At 35.0% G+C, this 23645-nt stretch overlaps 1 protein-coding gene across 8 annotated transcripts in view; it reads right to left on the bottom strand.

The window, feature by feature from the left end:
- Positions 1 to 23645, bottom strand: part of PCLO (piccolo presynaptic cytomatrix protein) — a 432028-nt gene that overhangs the window by 106374 nt on the left and 302009 nt on the right. For 5 of the 8 annotated variants that reach the window (XM_041722030.1, XM_041722032.1, XM_041722029.1 and 2 more), the window contains exons 11-14: positions 9348 to 9456; positions 8738 to 8805; positions 7773 to 7987; positions 1327 to 1377 (exon numbers count right to left, since the gene is read on the bottom strand). In XM_041722030.1, coding sequence (XP_041577964.1) covers positions 1327 to 1377; positions 7773 to 7987; positions 8738 to 8805; positions 9348 to 9456 — 443 coding nt within the window. Of the gene's footprint in view, positions 1 to 1326; positions 1378 to 7772; positions 7988 to 8737; positions 8806 to 9347; positions 9457 to 10756; positions 10811 to 13363; positions 13410 to 23645 lie in introns of those variants that run through there. The other 3 variants (XR_005982658.1, XM_041722033.1, XM_041722035.1) reach the window with 3 other exon arrangements.

Here is a 23645-nt window from a genome sequence, read left to right on the forward strand (position 1 = left end):
AGAAAATCAGCAAATCTAGCATTTTCTTGGCTGCTGGTGACATCAAGGAAGATCAGGTCTGGCTTTCTTGCAAGGGGGAAGCAGCAGCGAGGAGGCAGGCTGGGCAGCATGGAAGGGGCCAGGCCTGGGCCCTTCTTCCCATCCCAGGCTCACGCCCGCTCTGCTTTCATCAGCGGGAGCTCAGATGACCACTTCACTGATGTCCTCGCACTTGCAGCCTCCCCCCCCCCATAACATCTGGAGGCCACTGCGGTATGACATCTTCTTACGTATTCCGTTAGGTCTCCCTTACTCCAGAATCCTACCGGGCACCCTCGTGCAGGGCTAACACCACTGAGCTTGTGCTGAAGGCTCTTTTATATTTAGTTTCAACTTCTCAGTACAGGAACATTTCAAGGCAGCAAAGCTGATTCCTGCCTATTATTACTCTCTGGCAGCAGAAACTCTCTCCTCTTCTTCCTACAGGAACACTATCCCCCTTTTCTCGGGGCTTAGCCTCAAATTAATTTGTTCAAGTCTGCTGTCCTTTGTGAAATCATTCATGAAAATTTCGTCTAGACTATGTTGGAGAGACAGCTCTAAGACTTCTGTTCTCTCCCCCTTATCTGAAACCTGCCGTCTTCAAATAGTTATCATTTTACACTGTGTTTGTTTTTTCTATGTGATTTTTCTTATCTATCCTGAATTACTTTTTGGCATCATCTGAAGCACAGTTTTTAAAACATTTCTGACTTTGACTCACAGTAAGAAATATAGATTATGATATAATATACACACAAAAACATGCATTTATAGATGTCAAAAAAAAGAGATTTGTACTATTTTTCTTCTATGCTCCTGGTCAAAATCCCCTAAGTTGATTTTATGAATTACAAACTTGTTATGACCCCTGGTATGAAAAACACTACTCTAGAAGAAATGTTCAATAATTATGTAACACTTGTTGGTAGGAGGAAGGAAAGAGGACAGCATTGGACTCATGAAACTTTTAAAGAGGAACCCTCACACTTCTGGGAGAATCTGTTGTATTTGAAACACATTCAACAAATATAAACTAAGATGTAAAACATACTGATACTGCTAAGGCATCAGACACATATGTCAAGTTATAGAGTTCCATACAAAGATTTTATAAACTATATATTTGTACCAAAATGCTGCTCTATAAAATAGTATTTTTCTTTCACAGGTCTGAATGTGTAATATATAACACATACAAAACAGGAAAGGTCCTAACAGTGTTTAGAATTACAATAGACCAGTGGGAGGGGGTGTGAACCAGCCAACGAAGATGGTACAATGATGATTTTTAAAAAACTTTCATACCTGAATTTCCCCTGTAATCGGATGAGAAACAACCTTTGTTGCATCAGTAGGCTGCAATATTAAAAACATATATTATATTAATGGATAAGCCCATCATAAAATTGACCATTTAAACTTCCTTCTGTAATTAATTTCTATTTGGTCAGAACACACTGCCTGGAAAATGCATTTCATCCATCTGGCTGCTTTGGATGATGGGGTCTACTTCTACTTCTCAATATGTGTTTAATTTTATAGATACATAAATCTGTTTTTTCATTTTGCTCAACCTGTTGTGAAGCTATAATTTTATACCTATAGGACTGCATTTACAATTACTTAGTGAAATGAATACTTTGGTTTAAAGTACTCAATGTAGCTATTTACAGGTTTTAAAGATCTATAGAGAAATGAAAAAGACGTTGTTTTTAGAGAACAACTGCCTAGGAGCACAGAGCTTATAGAAGGCAATCTTTGAGCTCCTTGGATGGATGCTCAACCCCTCACTGCTGCCTTCTAGAGTAAAGCGCCCAGGCAATCACTTCTTCATAGTTCACATTCCTTAATGAAAGTTCTATCCTCTTCTATGTAAATTCTCACTTCCTTAATAAGTTCCTTATGTCAGTAAAGCTCTAAGAGCAGTTAGGAATGTGATCTGGTAAACTGCTTCATAATGCTGAAAAAAGTGACAGATTGCTGATTTGTTACATTTCAGTGCAGTATCTGTACAAAAGGAGAGATGATGTCCCTGACTCCAGATCGGCAACAGAGTTTCAGGCAATGTGGCACTGACATGGGGAGATATTCATTAAGATGGAGGCCAGCCTGCTACCCCCAAAATAAGGCCCTGTCTGCCTACATGTACATAATATTGGCCTGGTTTTAATTATTAACTGGAAAAGGAAAGATCCTTAATATTTAGGTAGATACACTTGTTGCCTTTCCTTTATATTTTTATTCTAGAAATGAGGGCAATCCAAAGAAGACTATTCCAGGTCTTGTTTTAGGAAATAACTAAGGAATACAAAAAATGTGAACTTTCGCAAAATTATATAGTGGAGGTTAAATTTTCCAAGCCATATATCCTTTATTTAGTTGAGCTCCTTTATAAGAATGTCCATTCATTAATACTGAAACTCTGGCTGCAAAGGGTAAGCTACTAGTTAATGAATAAGTATATTTACTTCAGAATTACTTTACTGCTTAACTTCAAAGAAAAGCAAACTGGATCCAGAAAAAGGACTATAGAAGCCTCTGAAACTATTTGTATCTTGAGTAAAGATGGGGAATTTCCGAAAAGCAGTTATCTTTGCATTCCAAAGAGGAAAACAAGAATAACAAACACAAAAACAAAAAAATGAGACACAAAAACCCCTCATAAAACACAAAGCTAAATTATTATTGGTAACTTACTTTGTTTTGATCTCTTTTTGACAGTTGTAGCTCATTTGACATATAATCATGCAAATATAACTAGATTTAGTAAACTAATGGACCATTTTTAATTGTTCTGGGGTGTGACAGTAAACTCAATAGGGTAGAGAGGGAGACTTTAAATTACAGAAGGAAAAAGATCACTCTCTTTTTGGACACTGAGCCAACCATGAGCCCCAGGTAGTTACCCTTCAAGATCAGACCAACTATTTTCCTTTCAATGATGTCATATCTTTGTGAGGTTGGTTTTTAATGATTGCAAAGATAAAAAAATGTACTTCAGGAAGATCAGCGAGGACAGTGTACAACAAGAAATCACTTTGTTAGTATGCAGTCTGATTTCATAGTTTGAATTGTGCAATGTCCATCAGCTGCCCATATTCCAGTGATATGTAATTACTAGCAATGAAACAAATACATTATTTTTATTTCATCTTATATGTATTATTTTTTCCAATGGTTATTCAGATACTAATTAACTAATTACTTAACAAATAAAACTGTTTTAGATGTATCTTTGGGCAGAAGACAGCCATGAAAAATAATTACTGAGATGTTCAGGGTACTCTGACCAGCAAACTTTGGGAAACCAATGACCTATTTCATAAGACACTTAAAACTAAGTACTTTAATTGAATCATTTATTCATACCATGCCTTGAAAGAAATCATTCAATCTTTAAAGATAAAATGATGAAGGTTTGGTTAGAATTTCAGAGACAAAACAGCTTGAGATGGTAAAATAAAAAATTTGAAGATAAAAATTTGTATTGAGTTAGTTTAAGAAAAATAATCACTTAAAATAGTCATATACATAGCTTATATAATTTAAGCATGTATTTAAATAATTTAGATTCATATTTTGCCTACATATACTCAGCAGAAATCATTTAGAATATTAACAGATTAATAATTACTTATGAATCATTATTTAGAATGTTTATTAGATGGTGTTCTAAGTATCCAAATGTATAATTATGCTAACTATATTTAAATATTTTAGATTTAATACATTTCATTACCTTAATGTCTTATTATTTAATAGTCTCATATCTAATGAAAACACAAAGAAGTTAAAACCATAATTCTATAAATTATCTGAAGAACATATGACATGTGTGGACATATTACCTGACAGGGATATGTAAGTTTCAGACCGTCACTCCCTATTTCTGTAATATCTCAATATAAATTCTTTAACATTGTAGGATTTGGAGAACAAATGAAAAAAATGTGCTGCCTTTTATGAATACCACATGTTGATGGGTCAAGAAATATTAAAATTAAATTTATCCATTGATCTGTTCAGAAAAAAAAGGTTTCAAAAAACTATACCAGCTAGATGTTGAAGATAAATGTCCCAAAAGATGACTAAGTAACGGTCTCTTTCTTCAAGAATGTTAGTATCTAGTTACTATGTGTTTCAATGAGAAATGTTCATATAATTATATACATACACATTCCCAAAGTGGTTAGATTTGATTATGGTTATTACTATTGGCAAGAGTTAAGTAATCTATCATCACTAAATGGTAGGAGACCAGAGGTAATTTTAAATATTCTAGTAGTTACTTAAAAATGTAAGAATCAGCTGATGAAATTAATTTTTAATAATATATTTTAGTTAATTCAATTTATGCAAACTATTATAATTACATCATGAAATCAGTATCAAAATTGTAATGAAATAATTTATATATTTTTTCATATTAAGTCTAAAGAATTTGGCATTAATTCACATATTCAGGACATCTCAGTTCAGACTAGCCACATCTCAAGGGCTCAACTGTCACATGTGGCTACCATTATGGACAACATAGTTCTATAAATTTTTATTTCAGCAAAAATACAGCAAAACACATAGGCCCCATTCGTGGCATGGAAAAGAATTACTGCATATCATAAAACATGTCAATATCATTTCCTTGATGGTTGCTCTACTGTACTTGTTTTTATCTTCTAATCATTGCCATAATAGTTAACATATTACAAAAAATCAAAATTTGCACGTCCATAATGTTATAGAGACACAAGTGCCAATGATATTTATATCAGAATATTTATTTTGTTACTATGCTGTATAAGCCCCCTATTATGTACTTAAACCATAGTATATAGAAAGTAGGATGCCTCCTTGGCTCAGTTGATTAAACGTCTGCTTCTGATTCAGGTCATGATCCCCAGGGTCCCAGAATTGAATCCAATGTCAGGGTCCCTGCAGTGGGGAACCTGCTTCTCCCTCTACTTCCCGCTTGTGCTCTCTTCCTCTCTCAAATAAATTAAATAAATAAATAAATAAATAAATAAATATTTTTTAAAAAGATGCAAATTGTCTTAAGAGATCCATAAAGCATAGAGGCATTTCAGAGTGAGGAGAAAAGGAAAAAGGATACCTTCTGATCTTAAGGCAGGATTGGACTATGGAAAGATTTCATGGACAAAGGCTTCCTGTTATTCTTATTTCATTTTTGCTTACAGCTTATCACTGGCTCTTCATTTCCGGCAGATTGCCGTGTAAAAGCCAGGCATGGCACATAATATCCTCCAATTTACAACCATCTAGGCTTCTCTTTTATTTCTTACCCTTGTATTTTTTTTATATACCTACGTTCTAGGGACGCAATTTCTGTTTCTGAGATTTTTTTTCATGTTACACTCTCTGGTTGGAGTGCTGCTCCCTTTATCCCCTTTACTGATTCAGTTCATTAGCTAAATACTAGCTCTCCTAACCCCATTCTTCATGCCCTCACTGTATTTCTTCATGGCATCTAATATTATACTTTCACTGAATTTGGTTACATATCATTCTTCATCTGTAATTAGACCAGTACCTTTTATTTTTTAATTTTTTATTTATTGTAAAGAGAAAGAACGAGCATGAGCGAGGGGTGGTGGGGAGAAGGCCATAGCTAGAGGGAGAAGCAGACTCCCTGCTGAGGTGGGAGCCTGACAAGGGAGGGGCTGGATCCCAGGACCTGAGCCAAAGGCAAATGCTTAACCAACTGAGCCACCCAGGTACCCCTAGACCAGTACCTTTTAAACCTCAAGGGGCAGCACACAACTTGAAGAACTTATTAAAACTCTTGTTTCTTTGTCTAATCCTTAAAGAAGGCATAGAGTGGGATCAAGAATTTGTATTTTTAACATGTTTCTAGATGATGCTGATGCTGTTAAAAGAATCACACTTTAGGAACCAATGGTCTACCTACTATGCAGGGAAGGGATTTTATCCATCTTTGTATCCTATACAAAGTGTGACCCATGACACTGAGGTGCCATCCAAAAATGTCTGAAAAGTAGGAATGAGTTGGAAACCCTAATATACAGAGTACTTATTAGCAAGGCTATTGTAAAGATTGGAAATTATTGCTTACTGTAATAATCTCCCAAGAAAAACCACTAACTGAGCCCTTTTAGACTGAGCAGGGTAGGGTCCAATGCAAAGGTGAGGCAGCCAACTTTTTGGGGAGTAGGGATACTTTTTAAACAAGGTAGTGACCCAATCAGATCATTAGGCACAGATCAGACAGTTGGAGAGTAGTTTAAGAGGAAGGAAATAAAAATGGTGAATGGAGTTACTAGTAGTGAGTGCAATAATGTTAGAAAAAAAATAATGCTTTGCTAAAGAACATTGGTGAGTACCGAGAAGACAGAAAATTGCTGCAGACTTTTTAGGAAATTAGAATTCTCAGGATTAAGATTCAGTGACTGATCAGACATTGTGAATGAAGAAAAAAGAAGAGCAATGGAGGTCTTAAATTTGTACTTAATTTCCTGGAAGGATGGTGATGTCAGTTGCTGAAATAAAAAAAATATTAGGATGAGAAACTCATAGAACTATAATATGCTTGGTTTGGAAACTTTGCTACCAGAGTTTGTCATGTCTTGAGGACTTCTACCTGGAGATTGAGAAAGGAGTGAGAAATACCATCAGTCTGTAACTCAGGAGACAGCGAGCTTCCATGAAGTGATTCTCAGACACTAATACACAATTGCATGTGGTATAATACAGCTGTGTTAAAATATGTTTTGAAATTGAATCTACTCTTGAAATTGCACTTTGAGAAGCGTTGCTATATTTAGTTTGAAACAAGTCATCAAATGATGCAATGAAATGCATGAGGAAAAAGCTACAAACTGTCTATATTTTCATCTGCTTTTATAAACTTAAAAAATTAATTCTGTTTTCTTTTAATTGCCCAGTGACTTGGAAATAATAATGTTAGAAGTATTTATTTCAAAAGAAGACTTGCAACAAAGGAAAATTTATTAGTATGGAATTAGGGATAAAATTCAAAATGGCAATTCTATATTACTGGTTTTTCTTTCTTTCTTTTTTTTTTTTAAAGATTTAATATATTTATTTGAGAGAGAGATAGAGCAAGCAAGCATGAGGGGAGGGGCAGAGGAAGAGGGAGAAAGAGAATCTCAGGCAGATTCCTGTGGAGCGCAGCACCCAACATGGGGCTCGATCTCACAACCGTGTGAGATCATGACCTGAGCTGAAACCGAGAGCTGGATGTTTAACTGACTGAGTCACTGAGGTGCCCCAATCAGTATAGAATTAGGGATAAAATTCAAAGTGGCAATTCCATATGACTGATTTTCCTTATTTCTTATTGTCCTAAATACTTTTAGGACAAATTTTATTTCTGTGTCCTTTATACCTTTTATTTAAATTATCAAATCCAATGTAATGTCTATCTTGCATTTCCAAAAAGATGCAAAGCTAACGTTCCATACACAAAGGGGCTCAGACAACTGCAAAGAAGAAGAACCAGGAAATACAAAGCATTAGACACATCATTCAAGTTCCTCATAATTATAACTGCTAGAGTATTTTAAGAAATGTAGAAATATATCATCTTTATAACATTTGATCCACTATATATTAAGAAATGGACATTTTGTTTCAATCCATCATTAGGAAATGAGAGATCACAAGAAAACCACCTGAGAAGATGATACTAGATTTCCTCTGTCCTTGATTGAATACAGAGCTATAAAATAAGTAACTCAGAGGTCACTTCTCACCTTGCTGCTGCTGTGCTTCTTTTTGTTCACTGAGGGAGACCCTGGTTGCCCAGGGCTGGGGACGGAACTGGATCCTGCAGAAGTAGGACCTGAATGAACGTGAGATCCTTTCTCCACAACGGATGACAGAACCAGTGGTGACTGTTGTAGTGAAACCTTCTGGAGCTCCGCTGCCAACTGCTTGGGATCAACCCCTGGGGATTTCGCTTTATCCACTACAACAAAATGAAGTGGCTATGTATTTCTCCATTTCATAGGTACTTGATACCATAGAACTTACATGAGTTCTAGATGACAAGGGAATTTCCATGTACAGATGAATGAGAAGTTATATAGGCCTCTCCCTGTTCCTGAGGGCAGTAACCCAGACTCTCCATGCTGGCTGTAGCACAGGGAACGCTCAAGAAATATTTGTTAAAGAAATAAGCCATATTTTTAATGTAATAAGACATCTACATTTATAAGACTACAGTTGTTAGCTAAGAAAGAGCTAAATCCATTTCATCATGTCCTTATGAAATGACACGTGGATTTTTCTCTTTATTAGAAAAAGGCCATCAAAAGGTCCATAATCCAGTTATGCTAAAAGGAATCAAGAATGATCTAAAACTTCTATAATACCTCAAATAAATGGCCCCATGGCCTACTCTGATTGGATGAATTCATTTTTAAAGAATTAAAACTGTAAAAGCACACAGCAAGAATTCTGTATGAATTTCTTTAATGGGTCTGACACACAAGTATGTGTTTCCCTAGGATGCTACATCCATAGCTGCAGTGCTTTTGGTTTTGTTTAAGATTACATAAGTAAATAAACACCTATTGGTCTATACCTACATTTTTGTCCATACAATATGTTTGTGTTTATATCTTCATCATACAGAGGCATCATCTGCCTCTACAACTCCCTTTACATATACACCTTCACCCTTACCCACAGCTGGGAGCAGATTCCTTTCACCTACCAGCTCTTGGTGGCTCATGAAGTTCCAGCTGCTGGGGATTTTCAGAGTCGGACAGCATATTGAGATCCCTAAAAATTAAAACAAAGAAATTAAGAAAGAAATTGAGGAAACAGGAGACAAAAGGCCCTTTTTTCCAACTACCCTGATTTGTTTTTTCAGTAGGTAAATGAGAAGTGGTTAATGATATAAAGCCATTTCCAAGCATGCTCACCCTCCTAACCAAATATATATTTGCAATGCTTTTAAAAGTCAGCTGATAAAAATGATTTTTTAAGGTGAAATCTTTATTGATTAAATGTAAGTTCACTTTGAAATACTACACACATACACAAAATCTAAATAGGTTTAGGCTTTCATTTAAATGAAGCATGTTTCAATAAAAGCATGAAAGGGGGAGAACTACTGACATGATCAGACACAAAATTAGCTGAATTCTTTCTATGCTTTAGACTTTGATTCTGAACACAAGAAATCTATAAAACTTGTATTCACTTTATTTTCTAATTACTGAAAATCTTGCTGGCTGGCAAAGGTTCCACCTTAACAATTTTAAATTAAAAGAGCCATGAATAGCCAAAAAATGGAAACAAAAAGATGGGGAAAAACTCACAGTCTTACACATATTTCTGCTTCCCCACTTTGCTGACTAATGATACTCTGCACTTCTTCATACGTTTTAGAAGTTAAAGGAATTCCATTCCATTCCAATACTTGCATCCCTAAAAAAACAAATTCAAGTATAAAATAAAAAATATGTTGTATTTCTAGTCTGAGTCTATAGGGCATAGAAAACATTTAAAAACCAACTCAGCACACCATTTCAGAGAACACCAGTTCAAAGTTCTCCGGAATGTTAATACCATAACCACATGTAGTTCAATTTCATCACTTACCTGAACACATCAAATATGTCTAAGACAACGTGCAGAATATTACTTTTGAAAATCTATTAAATATTACCAAACACATGCATTTTGTTCACACTGCTTTAATAAAGAAAACATTATTAAACATATATTGCTTAGGCCAATTTTGTTGAAGAAAAAAAAAATACAAGCACCAATATAATTTTTCCTTGGGAAACAAGCATCTAGAAGAGTATAGACTTTCATAATCCATCATGGAATGGGAGAAGTAGAAAAAAGTCTTAGTAGTTTGGTTTTAAGACATTGGTATTGCTTCAACTTTGCTCAGATAAAACAGATTTCCATGTGGTATTTTTTTCCTCTTTCTTCACTGTATGCAAGACATTCCTGAGTAGAGTCAGCATGTGTGTTACAGAAAGGGCAGCTTCATGGGGGGGGTGGCCTGTGCGGTAGTACAAGACCCTGTGCTCAGAAGGGCCCATACTTGGTTTAATGCTTCACTGGTGCAATTTTGAAATTCTTAATAATGTTTCAACAAAGAACTCTACATCATCTTTTTGTGCTGGATCACATCAACTATGTTGATGGACTAATTAAAGGGCATTTCATGTTTTCTCTTTATCTAGAAAGATAATTTTCACCTCAAAAAAATAGTAACAACATTTCAACATTTTAAATTTTGCTTCTTTGGTCCATTTTATATGAGCTGTCAAATAACTCAGGAGTACATATTTGGCATGAATCACCTCTTCCTAATATGTAGCTATGTGAAATGGATATAAATTGGATGAAACTATCCAAAGTAATAGTGCTCAAATATTTGTGAGTGCTGTCAGCTTTACCTAAGACAGTATCTGCATGCCATAACTAGGCTATGATTTAATTAAAAGGAAATACTTGTGGAACAATTAGGATTTCAATGAGCTTCACAGATGCCTATGTGAAATTCCCTATTGCTCACCATTGGTTTCAGTGGAAAACTCTAAATATGGCCTAATTGAATCTTTAAAAGTTTTAATGATTTTGATTTACACTGGAAAGCATTATTACCAGTTACAAACAAGGGAAATACTTTTACTAGAGTGAAATGGCAAAAGAAGTCCATAAAAATGTCCACAATAACACACACAGAAATGGCTTTTCTAGAACTTACTCCAACAAAATGTTATCTTCAGATGGGCCTTAGGTTTAATTCAACAATCCCAGGCTGTTGTACATATAAAATGAGAAAATTACATAAGAGACAACAGTGACACCACTAAAGAAAAGTTTACCACTACAAAAGGAAAATCATGCTGAAAAACACACTTTAAAAAAAGTCAAGATAGAGTATATTTATATACAGATGATTTTGAATTGAAACAATTAGTGTTATAATTGCATTGTCACTTTTCGGCAAGAGCATATTCTATGAAAAGAAATAGTTGCATAATCTTCATGCTTCTTCTCTTGGATTAGCTAATTTTTCACCTCTCAAAATAAAGGGGCAAATTTCCAAAACATAATCACCCAAAGAAATTTAAAAATGCTTCTGGTATTACAAAGGGAAAGTTATTTAGAATCAGTGATAAATTTCTGGAAAAAAACAAAAACAAAATCAACCCAGCAACAGATAACTAGAATCTTGCCTAGAAACACACCTGCGGTCATAAACTACACAATCTGTTCTGTTCCACGATACACAGGCTAAACTTCTTTTGTCTTCATTCAGTTTCCCACCAGAGTTCATGCAGGACAGTGGTTCAAAAGATTTTGCTAGTACTTTTGTCCTTTTATTCTTGGTTCCATTGGTGAGGATCAGATGCCATAGGGTATGTGATGACTTGTACATTGTCCTTTAATAACAAGTTTCTTAAGCATCACCTCTCCTAATCTCTAAAAATCCTACAAGAGCCATACTAAAATAACCACGTGAATATAACCAATTATTCCTTCTTAATTCATAACAAGGTTTTAATTGTTATGAGAATTAAGTGTGATATGATTTCAAATATAACATTCTTGGAAAATGTTAACTGCAAAATCCTATAAACAATTTTAAAATGCTTGTGAAAATTTGTGTAACATGATCATGCCACACTGAGGTTCACTAAAGTAATATTTTATCATTTAATTGACTTGAATGGAAGCAGAGGAGAGATAACTTTGTACTCTGACTTTTTTTTAGAAATAATTCCTGGAGGATAGTGTATACATAGAGGGTTATATCTATTATTTAGCATTATGAGCAAACATTTACGTTAATAAACTGCTCAACTTTGAGAGTCAACAGATGATATTTCAATTATATCCCTAGAAAGTACCTATACTAATAGCTTTTAATAGGACAACTAAGGTCATCTGAATTTTTATCGAATGTTCAACAGCCGATGACAGGATTTGCTGCTCAGAATCTTATATTTAACATGTTATTAAAAGACAAAAAAGACAATAATCAGGTAATGTTTGAACTAAAAAAAAAATCAACATAAAACATTATCGACTATGTGTTTTTATAACTTCTGGGATTTCTTAACTTTATGTGCCCCTAAAACTAGTGAATGGTATTCTTTATAATGCACGATATCAGGTATGTTATTTCTTTGTCTATAATTAATATTTACCATTACATCACAAACATCTTATGGATTAAAATTACTGAGTGAACAGTTGAAATCGTATATGTATATCCAAATATATATCACACAAAAGCTCATGGCTTTTTAAAAAATACCATAACTATTTTTTCAGAACCTAGTAAGTGGCAGGCACTACATAATTAGTCCCTCACATGGTGATCACCACCTGGCATCTAATACTGTACATTATCATAAAAATTAATAAAAAATGATACTCCATGAGCAAAAAAAACAGAAACATCTTGGCAGTTAGTAAAATTAAGCTGATTAACAGAGAAAGAATTTTAAAAGTTTTATAAGTCTATTAAAAAAGGCCCAGACTCATTAGTGATGAGAAAGTATACATTAAGGCAATAATGACATACTACTTAGCTCTCATCATATTGCAAAAAGTTTAAAAGCCAGAAGATACCATGTGCTGACCAGGATATGTAATCAGAAGACTCTTACTACAAAGGAAATTATACTTGTTGGATGGCTGTTCAGCTTTACTCTCACTCTGTGATGTGAGAATACTATGACTGTGTCATGTGAAAATAAAACAACTGCGTGTTTACAATCTATAAATATGTGATTATTTAAATGGGAATGCAGGTTGGTGCACCCCTCTGGGCGGCAATGTGGGAGAGCATGATTAAATTAAATACATATACACTCTATGACCCAGAAATCTTGAGAGTCTATTTGAGGTAGGAGGCAGTATCAGGAGAAATGGGACAATGAGAGTGTAGTAATTGCTCAAGACAGAAATACCTGGCAGAGAGTGCAGGAAAAAAGGCCATAACTGGGCATTAAAACCAAAAGGAGGATCCACCTTAAAACTATTTTCCAAGTAAGAACAAGTGAGAAACAGGATCTGTCTATAGGACAATGACATTTTATGTACATTAAAGTGCTACTTGTACCAAATAACATTATATATTTTTCAAAAAAAAACCCAGAAATTTCATAAATTATAATAGTTGCTCATGAACAGAAGAAGGAAGTGGGAAAAGAAAATGAGATAAAAAAAGAAAATGAGATAAAGGAAAATGAATGAGTTAGTAAATGAACAACCAACACACACAAAAACCACAGACGCTCACACACACACACACACACACACACACACACACACACACAGACACACGAAGGAAACTTACATGAGCCAATGAAGCTGGCGGGCTATGGTATGAGAACCTAATGCCACTGGGATAACAGAACAGAACAAAACAAAACCCAAACTTAGTTAAAAAATAGATACATATATAATAAATCAATCAAAATGTATTGTTTTGTACTTTTTCCCCACTGTTATTATGAACCATGACTATAGATTAATTTCCTAAATCTGGACATTTGCTCTCAAAAGTCCTTTATAAATTAGCAGCAGCAGCAGGAAAAAACTCAGCACCTGTAATGGTCATTTGCCTTGGCTTTCTAAATCGTGAACAAACCCTGCAAGTGAGTTTCGGGGATGCAATATATTGTCCACATCAGTTATAGTAATTAGCATAACTAATGGAATGTTAATGTAAGAGAAACACATATAGATGGGTTTTATTGTTTATAAAGTTAATTTTCAATATTTTACGACTTTAACCAATTTATACATTAACATGAAATGACGGAAAGAAATGGTGGAAGAAGGGAAAAATCAGGAAGGGGAAAAAAGAATGGTATCTTCAGTAAAGGGAAAAAATAGTATCTGAATAGCATCCTGCTTATTTACAGGATAAAAGAGATTCCCTCAATCATGACAAGATACTAAAAACCCAGATGTATGTATCTGAAATATATTTTAAGATATTAAAAGCCCACAGAAAACTCACCTAGAAGCATAAAAATCTTAAGGTTGGAAAGTATCTTCTTGAAGAGCTAATCTCATAATATTATTGCCACTTTTGCCACTGTCATGATGATTTCTATTATTTTTACTCTTGGAATACATAGTTTGATCAAAACTTAAAACAGAGCCTCAGTAAATAAAATATACGAACCTGGAACGACTTTCACTGAAGCAGTCTCTGCCTGCTCCCCCCTCCTCACTCTTCAGTTCCCACTTGTAGGCCTCTCCCACGCACTCTCAGGAACCCCGTTTCCCAATCTACTGAAATGAGTTGAGTTTAAAATGACCTCAGAGGGCACACGATAATAAGGAGCACAGGGTGTTATATACAACTGATGAATCAGGGAACTCTACCCGTGAAACAATACATTAAATGTTATACATTAAATGTTAACAAATGGAATTTAAATAAAATAGATTTTAAAAATAAAAATAAAATGACTTCACAACTTAATAGGTCATCAGAACAACTTCCATTAACTACGACAAGGTCACTAAAGATACCCTGAAAGGAAGGTAATCTGAATTCCATTTTATTGAGAATGTAGTCTGACTTGCTATAAAGGGCTATAAAAATGTTGCTTTTTAAAAAAACCAATAGTCTAATAATAGTTTCAAATGCAACAAAGTGTGTGCGTGTGTCTGATATTTAGCATTCAAACATTTAAATCTGCCTATCTTTTAATAAGGAGCATATGCACTATTTTCAGAAAGATAAATACTTTATCAGAGATGTGTTTTATGAACCAGTGTACTGCTGACTGTTGATACTTTCTCTTCTCCATAATCATATTGTGTTCACATTTACCTTAGGTATTTACTAGCTGTTGTGACTTTCAGCAAACTGGATAATTTGTTACCCTTGGCTTCCTCAAGGGAGATTATATTGCTAGATCACTATTTCAGTTTATTTCTACTCTACAAGAGGGAGAATACTATGGCACAATGAAAGAACAAATTCTTATTTGCAATTTATGAAAATGTAATTTTTGAGCTGGAGCTTTATATGAAAATTTGAACAAATACTTTAGATTCTAAAATTTCTACAATTTTTTATATGATTTTTCCTCATCAACAAATTTTCCTTACATTTATACGAGGACTTCCAAGTACAGGAATCATGTCATCTAATTTTTCTCTTCTGCACTCCCACATTTTCTCTATGGTCATGGTTAGGCTCTTTGGACTGGTGTTGGCTCCCAGGGGCCCCCCATGCCATCATCATATCTAGTTAATCTTCTCTGAGCATTGCCACATTTATTTCTGGATTGGTTAACTCAGGGGTTGGAACATTCAATCTGTATTCTGAATCTAAATTTGATTTAAACTTACATGCCAGGCCTGCCTAGATAGCTCAGTCAGTTAAGCAACTGACTCTTAGTTTCAGCGCAGGTTACGTTCTCATGGTGGTGAAATCAAGCCCACATCAGGCTCCATGCTCAGCATGAAGTCGCCTAGGATTCTCTCCCTCTCCTTCCTTCCCCCTACCCCCTCTCTCTTTCTAAAATGATGAAAAAATTTTTTTATTTATAAGCCAAAGTACTAATGCCATTCAAACTAAAAGCTATTTTCAAACTAAAATATCAGAATTTTAACTCTATTAAACTATACATTTAAAAAATATGATATATCACAATATCCTCTCTTCACAATATAAAGATAATAGAATTAAACTCATTAGAATATTTAACATAAATTTTATAAATATACATTCTTCCAAATTTCAGTAGTATTAAACATATATATAATCTCATATATATATATATATATATATATATATATATAAGATTTCAGGTAACTTTCTATGTTTTTGCTTTAAGCTACTGTATTTTTATACAATATAAATTGCATAAATAAATAACAATTTGTTTATAAATGAACCAGATTATTAAGCAAATGTATATGCCATGATAATAATAATGAGAGTTCTTTGAGTAATTTTATATAGCTTGTTTAGGTGTATTACACAGGGCTTGAATTCACAACCCAGAGATCAAGACCAAAGCTGAGATCGAGTCAGACGCTTAACCAACTGAGTCACCTAAGCACCCAATTTTTTGGTAGCTCATAATTAAAGAAGTTGAATCCTGTCTGTATTTAAAACTGCCATTAATTTGGGGTGTGGTCTTGAGCAATTCACTTTCCATGTTTCTCTTTTCATTCACACTTTTAATGAAGAACAAGCAATTAAAATAAGCAAAGTATGTCATGCATATATAAATTTTCAAATGCAATTAATTTACAAAATAAAAATTTTCACATCATAAATAGAAAAAAAAATCTAAGAAACTGTAGTTGAAAAAAAAAAGTTAAAAAAAAAAAAAAAAGAAACTGTAGTTGAACTATCTAGGCTTACCCACTCTATTTTTCTAGGTTGAATACACTGAAATATTTAGAATCAATGACTTCCACACTCACAGATCTAAAATAGATTTAGTTCCAATCATAAAAAACATAATTACAAAGAAAATACATTATCACATATTTTGCAATATTAACGGTCAATAATAAAAAGGCCATTAAAAAACATATAAATAAAATGTGTTGCAAAAGCAAGTCACAACTATTTTATAGACTCATGTTATAAAGTAAGGAAGATCCTTGCACATGCCCTAGTTTTCTTTTCTTATAGAATACACTAGAAAGATGAAACATGAGGTGACATGATTTCTAATATCACAGAGTTAGTTAATGGTAGCGCAGAATTATGAACTCTACCTATCCCTCAGGCCAATGCTAGTGATGTAGGAATGAGTCAGGGGCAGATGGAGCTAAGGTAGGGAAAGAGAAGGGAAAGGCCAAGAGTCAGGTTCCCAGGAATCAGTGGGCTCCCATAAACCCAGAAAGGTGCCAGAGTCAGGTTCCTACCCATCCCAAGAAAAGAGAGATAGGACAGTAAAAACAGAAAAAATAAACCTGTCTCCCTAGCTCCAAAAATGTTAGGGAATATCCTCCTTTAGTGGCTACTAAGTAATCACAGAAATTCACCAGACCACAAAGAAATAGGTCATCAAGGTGTTATCAATAGCCCCTGCTCAAGCCAAGACCACACAAGAATCTCAAGGTCAGGGCCACCTAACTAGGCTCACAAAAATCCCAGATGCAGAGAAATGTTATGGAAGGGTATTAACCAGAGAGAAGGGAACACCTTGTTTGTGCTCATGCTATTTATAAGAACACCATGCATGTTCTAAATATAGACATGATATTTACAAATCCACCCTAATATTGACAAGAAATTTACCAGTTCCCTGGTCATTTTCCTATAAAAGAGAGACCATAAAAGCTCTCAGGGCTTTTATGATCTCTCACATTTTGAGAGCTTTCTCTGTATCTCTGTTTAATAAACTTCTCTTTGCTCACTCTGTTGTCCGTGAGATTCATTCTTCGACTCTGTGAGAAGAGAACCAAGCTCTCCAGTATCACTAGTACCAGCAAGTAGAAAATTGAAAATTGAAAATTTCATTCCATTTATACCAACTAAACCTACCTCATAGCCCACCTAAATATAAATGGTGCTCAAACATGCAAAACCTAGCAAGAAAAACACATACATTATTTATAATGCCATTTTAATTATAATAAAAAGACAATCTAAAAATTGTATTTTCTTTGTGACAATTTTATTTGAAGACTTGGCACATGTGAAAAATAACACTGTTGAACAAAGAAAGTTTTGGTGGAATACACCATTTCTGGTAGATAAACAATGTCATTTAGGAATGAAAAAAAGGCTAATTGACTTTCTCCTCTCTGTTCTCCACTCCAGTCCCAGAAAATAAGCAAATATCACACTTACACAGGCACACTGATGGGAGATTATGCTGAACACTGCCGTAGGAGGAAAGTAATATAGGAAGGATTACCCAATGTCACTAATTACCAGGGAAATTAAAATAATAATCACACGTGTTAGAGTGGCCATTATAAAAAAAAGAAAAGACAGTAAATGTTGGTAAAGAGGTAGAGAAATTAGAATCCTTGTACTCTGTCGGTTGGAATGCAAAATGTTGCCATTATGAAAAACAGTATGATATTTTCTAAAAATTAAAAACAGAATTACCCAATCTAGCAATCCTGTTTCCAGGTACTTATCCAAAATAATTGAAATCAGGATCTCAAAGAGAGAGTAGCACTCCATGCTCATTATAGTTATCTATCCAATAATCAAAATATTGAGATAACCTAAGTATCTATTGACAGATAAATGGATAAAGAAAAAATGGTTTATACATACAGTAGAATGCTGTTCAGCCTTTAAAAAGGAAGAAATCCTATGGGGTATTGCAAATTCATGCTCTTTAAATAGAGTCAAGGTAAAGAGGGGAATATAATTAGCTGTGATTTGTGGTTCAATTTGAAGATTATCATGATAGGATTGTGTTTCTAATCACCACAACCTCTAAAATAAACTAGAATCAGAGTCTACATTTCCTGGAAGGATTGGTATAGATGCTAAAGTCACTCTACAGCTACAGTTTATGATGCTTAGAATTAGATGTATTATTTGAAACAGATTAAAACAATGTGGCTGAGTAAGACAGGAAAATAGTATGTAAAACTAATGATTCTGGGAAAATAATATAACATGTGGATCTATCCAATGATAGGTGTGTGATGTCATCATGTCATTTGAAGTAGATTGAAGTTCATAAATTCAAAACTTTTTTTAAATGCCCCAATTCATTTTGTTAAAACACCTAGAGTGAATCTTTTCTTTTCTTTTTCTTTCTTTTCTTTTCTTTTCTTTTCTTTTCTTTTTTCTTTTCTTTCTTTTCTTTTCTTTTTTCTTTTCTTTTCTTTTCTTTTCGAGATTTTATTTATTTATTTATGACAGACAGAGAGAAAGAGAGAGGCAGAGACACAGGCAGAGGGAGAAGCAGGCTCCATGCAGGGAGCCTGACGTGGGACTCGATCCCAGGTCTCCAGGATCACACCCCAGGCTGAAGGCAGCGCTAAACCACTAGGCCACCGGGGCTCCCTCTTTTTTTAAAAAAATATTTTATTTATTTATTCATGACAGAGAGAGGGACAGAGACATAGGCAGAGGGAGAAGCAGGCTCCTCTAGGCAGCCTGATGTGGGACTGGATCCTGTGACCCGGGAACCACACCCTGAGGTGAAGGCAGACACTCAACCAGGCGTCCCCTAGAGTGAATGTTTTCAAATGACTTTCTAATTCAGTGGTATTACCAGGTTAATACCATCAAATAGAGTGTAACACACTAAACCAAAATGCACTCATGAATGTCTACATACAGTGCTAATCGTATGCACAGAGGAAGCCAGCCTACATGATGCAACTGTGCGTGAGAAACACTTGCCTTAACTGTTGCCTCTGCTGCTTTAAGTATCTCTAGTGAACCATTACGGATTTTGAGTTTAATTATGTTCTTAACCTTTTTAAATATTCTTATATTCTGCATTGTTCTTTTTTTAATGTTATTTAAATGTATCCCACTACTCAGACAACAGATTTCAACCTAAAATATCATCACTTTATCCTAGGAAAGGAGTGTTCTAATAAATACAGGAATATCTGAATCAGTGGCAATGTTACCAACATCATCATCTCTACTGAGAATTAACATATATAGGGATAATATAAATTCCTTTTGGAATATTGGTTGACAGAATGCACAGAATTTTGACTACTGAATTGTAACTTTAAGTCATGTGTAAAATCAGATAAAAAGGAAATTATATTTCTGAAAAGGAAAATTCTAAAAAGAAATCTTCCGAACAAAATCTAAAAGCAAAAGGTAAATGCAAATACACTTGGTCTATCCTATAAGGAAACAAAATGTTTCTTTTGACCAAGAAGCGAGTTTTTATCCTGACCTAAGTACTCATCAGTAGAAATAGTACAACGTGTTACAATATTACAAGAATGTTTTGCTTATTTTTGAACCAAAGATAGTATATCATTGTTATGAATGGTATAATCAAAATTAAAATGGTGAACTTTTAATGTATAAATTCTTTCATCATTTGAGGAGCTAAAGAATCTAAGTAAAATAAAGAAGACATTCCAAACAATAAAAGAAAAATCAATAACCATTTTATTAACCTGAGAGAATCTTAAAGAAATAAAATGAATTAGGTGTTAAGTTGCTTCAAGAAAGTACTAATATTCTATATTTTACATATCAAACTAGCAAGTAATTTACATCGGGTTGACAGATGTTCAATAAATAACAAATATAATTTGACGGCAGAATTTCATTTCAGCAGTTCTAAATCACTTTTAATATGTAAAATGAAATTAATATATGTATATAATATGCAACATATTACAATAGCTGATTTTTTCCATTGAGAAACAAGAATTGCCTAAGAAGACATTTAAAAAATATATTTTATTTGATTTATTTGAGAGAGAGCAGGCTCAGGCACACAGGCGCTGCAGGCAGGGAGGGAGGCAGACAGGGGTGGAAGGTGGGGGCTGAGGAAGGATCCTCAGCTGACTTCCCAGTGGCTGGATCACACACCCAGGGGTCATGACCTGAGCCAAGCTTCAGGACAGACGACCAGGCACCCCAGAAGACAACAGTTTAACATCAATAACAACCAACTGATGTAAAACAAAACTCAACTGTTTTCCCTCCAGCTCTCTAAAATTCATGTAGAGAAAATATTTTTCCTAATTCATAAGCAAACATGGTTACAACCATAAAAAACTAATGATAATATATAAGAATTATAAGAGCTTTCATACATATACCAGCTAATTATAAGAAGTCTTTTTGAATAAAATAAGTAAAATTAGACCCATTTCATTTGTGTTAATAGCATCAATATGGGACTTTTTTCTTCTTTTTGTTTAACAAAATTATTTTGCCTACTTTTTCTCATTTTCTCTTCATGGCATTCCAGTAAAATAGGTAGGGTAAGTGTAACTTATCCCTACTTTTACAGATGAGAAAGTTCAGCTTTAGAAATTATATTTAGTAGTAGTTCCAAAAGCTAGCTCTCCTGATTCCTCACCTAAGTTCAGAAATACTGGCTTCTTCTCTGTTTAAAATACACAGAACCAAATTATAAAATCTTGAGTATTTTTATAGTTAATATTTTAGAATTAAGTGCAAAATCAAAATACGTGAACATGATAAAACTTGCCACATCAAGTCGACAGGTATTTAGTTTGTGTCTGAGAGAGGATCGAGGGGATTAGATTCTGGGTTACTAATGTCAATCAGTTACGATTCTGGACAGGATTGCTTCCAGTGAGGAGCAGCAGCATCAAGGAAGGTAAACAAAACTCTGGCTCCAGGTCTAGAGAGCTCTGTTGGGGCTGGCAGGTAGGAAGCTGAGAAATGGGAGTGAGGATGGGCCACCATGAGTTCCAACAGGTCAGTGTTGCCCACCACAGGCCTCGTAGGTCATAATGAACTTGGACTCAATTCATTTGATAACATAAGACACAAGAGAAAAGGCTTACAATAATCAAATTGTTATTTTAAACACTGCACAGTTTACAGAGGACCCTACACCTTTCTTCTCCTGTGGCCCTCCCACTTTTGGCAAGTTAGGGTTTCACTCTGTAGGACTGGCATGGCATGCAAGGATTTATGTTTTAAAATGTGGTGGGGTGACTTTAGGCTTACTGATTCTGAATACTGCGAATGGCAACAAATGAATGAACACATTGAGGTCCTTTCACTGAGCTGAAATTTAACACACATGTTGTGTATGTGTGTACGTAAACATACACACAATGTAATAATTTATCATTATGTCCCTATTTCCACCTTGGTCCGAACAGCCACACGGCACGCCTGGAACTATTTCTTTAGTTTCCTAACTGTTCTCTTTCTTTGCTTCACTCCTTCAAACTATTCTAGTTACACCTAGAATAGAGTGTTCCTATTTATTTTATTTAAATTTTTTTTAAAGATTTATGTATTTATGTATTTGGAGGGAGAGAGAGAGAGAGAGGTAAAGAGTATGCCAGCATAAGTGGGGGGTAGGGGCAGAGGAAGAGGGAGAGACTCTCCAGCAGATTGCTGCCAACCATGGAGCCTGACACGGGGCTCTATCTTGAAGCCTTGAGATCATAACCTGAGCAGAAACTAAGAGACAGATGCTCAACTGCAGCCCAAGTATCCACCCCTCCCCCCCCTTTTAAATAACGATTTATTTCTTTACTTAGAGAGAGAGAGACAGAGACAGAAAATAGAGTATTCCTGTTTAAATGTCATTCTGCTTTTGGTCTTCTCATCCCCCACAAATAGAAGCTAAAGTCCTTACAATGGCCCGTGGGCTTCTCATCCTGCAGGAGTAGAAGCTGAAGTCCTTGCGATGGCCCACAAGATTCTATCTCTGTGACTACTTTCTCTGGAACTTCTGCTGTCCTCTCTCACATGCTCACTAGCTCCAGCCACAATGGGCTCCTTGCTGTCTTACTGTTCCTGGCACACACCAGGCATGACCTTGCTCTGGGCCTTTGCCCTTTTTATTTGTCTGCTGTAATACTGATAACTTCTGACTCGCTGTTTCCTTTCCTTGGAGGCTTTACTCAGTTTCTGCCTTCTTGGTGAGGTCTTCCACGAACACCCTCTCTAAATTTGCAACCTCACCCTCCTGTATGCATATCTATGCTCCCTGTTGTGTTTCTCTCCTTAGCACATATTACCATTTTTATTTTTTATTTATTTTTAATTTATTTTTTAAAGATTTTATTTATTTATTCATGAGAGACACACAGAGAGAAAGAGGTAGAGACACAGGCAGAGGGAGAAGCAGGCTCCATTCAGGGAGCCTGACATGGGACTCGATCCTGGGTCTCCAGGATCACACCCTGGGCTGAAGGTGGCGCCAAACCGCTGAGCCACCCAGGCTGCCCCATATTACCATTTTTAAAAGGTACTTATAACTTTGCCATTTTCTGTCTTGCCTACTAAAATGTACAGTCCATGTTTCTTCACTTATGTCCCCAAGGAGACAAGAGAGATTACTTTATATAGCATATATATATAAATGGATTACTCATAGACCTCAGCAGACTCAAGCACCATAAATGACAATGATGAGGATCTAGGAAAGAGCAGAGAGTAAAAAACAAAAGTAGCTTAAGAGAGAAATCTTATTTTCTTCCAGTGCTCACTGTAACTTCCAATACTTATGAAAAGCCTTTAATCTGAATTCCTTGAGTACTGACATGAAAACTTGCATTTCCACAGAATATTCTTTCTGAGTCAACACTCATCGCTCTATCTGGAACACAGCAGAACGCTGAAACTCTGTTGAGGTAGTTTTAAAAAATAACAAATGAAATGAATGAAAGCCTGGAATGATCTGTTTCAGTTCTTGGACAGTTTCTTGCCTTGAGAAGTTTACAATCTGCTGTTAGAAATTACCTGAAGGTTATCTGGGATTCTTTCGGATGGAAGTATATTTGTTTAGTTACTGTACTGGCTCTCTCTTTTTTTAAAAAAAGGATCTTATTTTTTATTCATGAGAGACACAGAGAGGCAGAGACATAGGCAGAGGGAGAAGCAGGCTCCCCATCGGGAGCCTGATGCGTGGCTTGAACTCAGGCCCCCGGGACTGTGACCTGAGCAAAAGGGAGATGCTCAATCCTTGAACCACCCAGGT

The sequence above is a fragment of the Vulpes lagopus genome, chromosome 11, assembly GCF_018345385.1.
Source record: "Vulpes lagopus strain Blue_001 chromosome 11, ASM1834538v1, whole genome shotgun sequence".
Lineage (NCBI taxonomy): Eukaryota > Metazoa > Chordata > Mammalia > Carnivora > Canidae > Vulpes > Vulpes lagopus.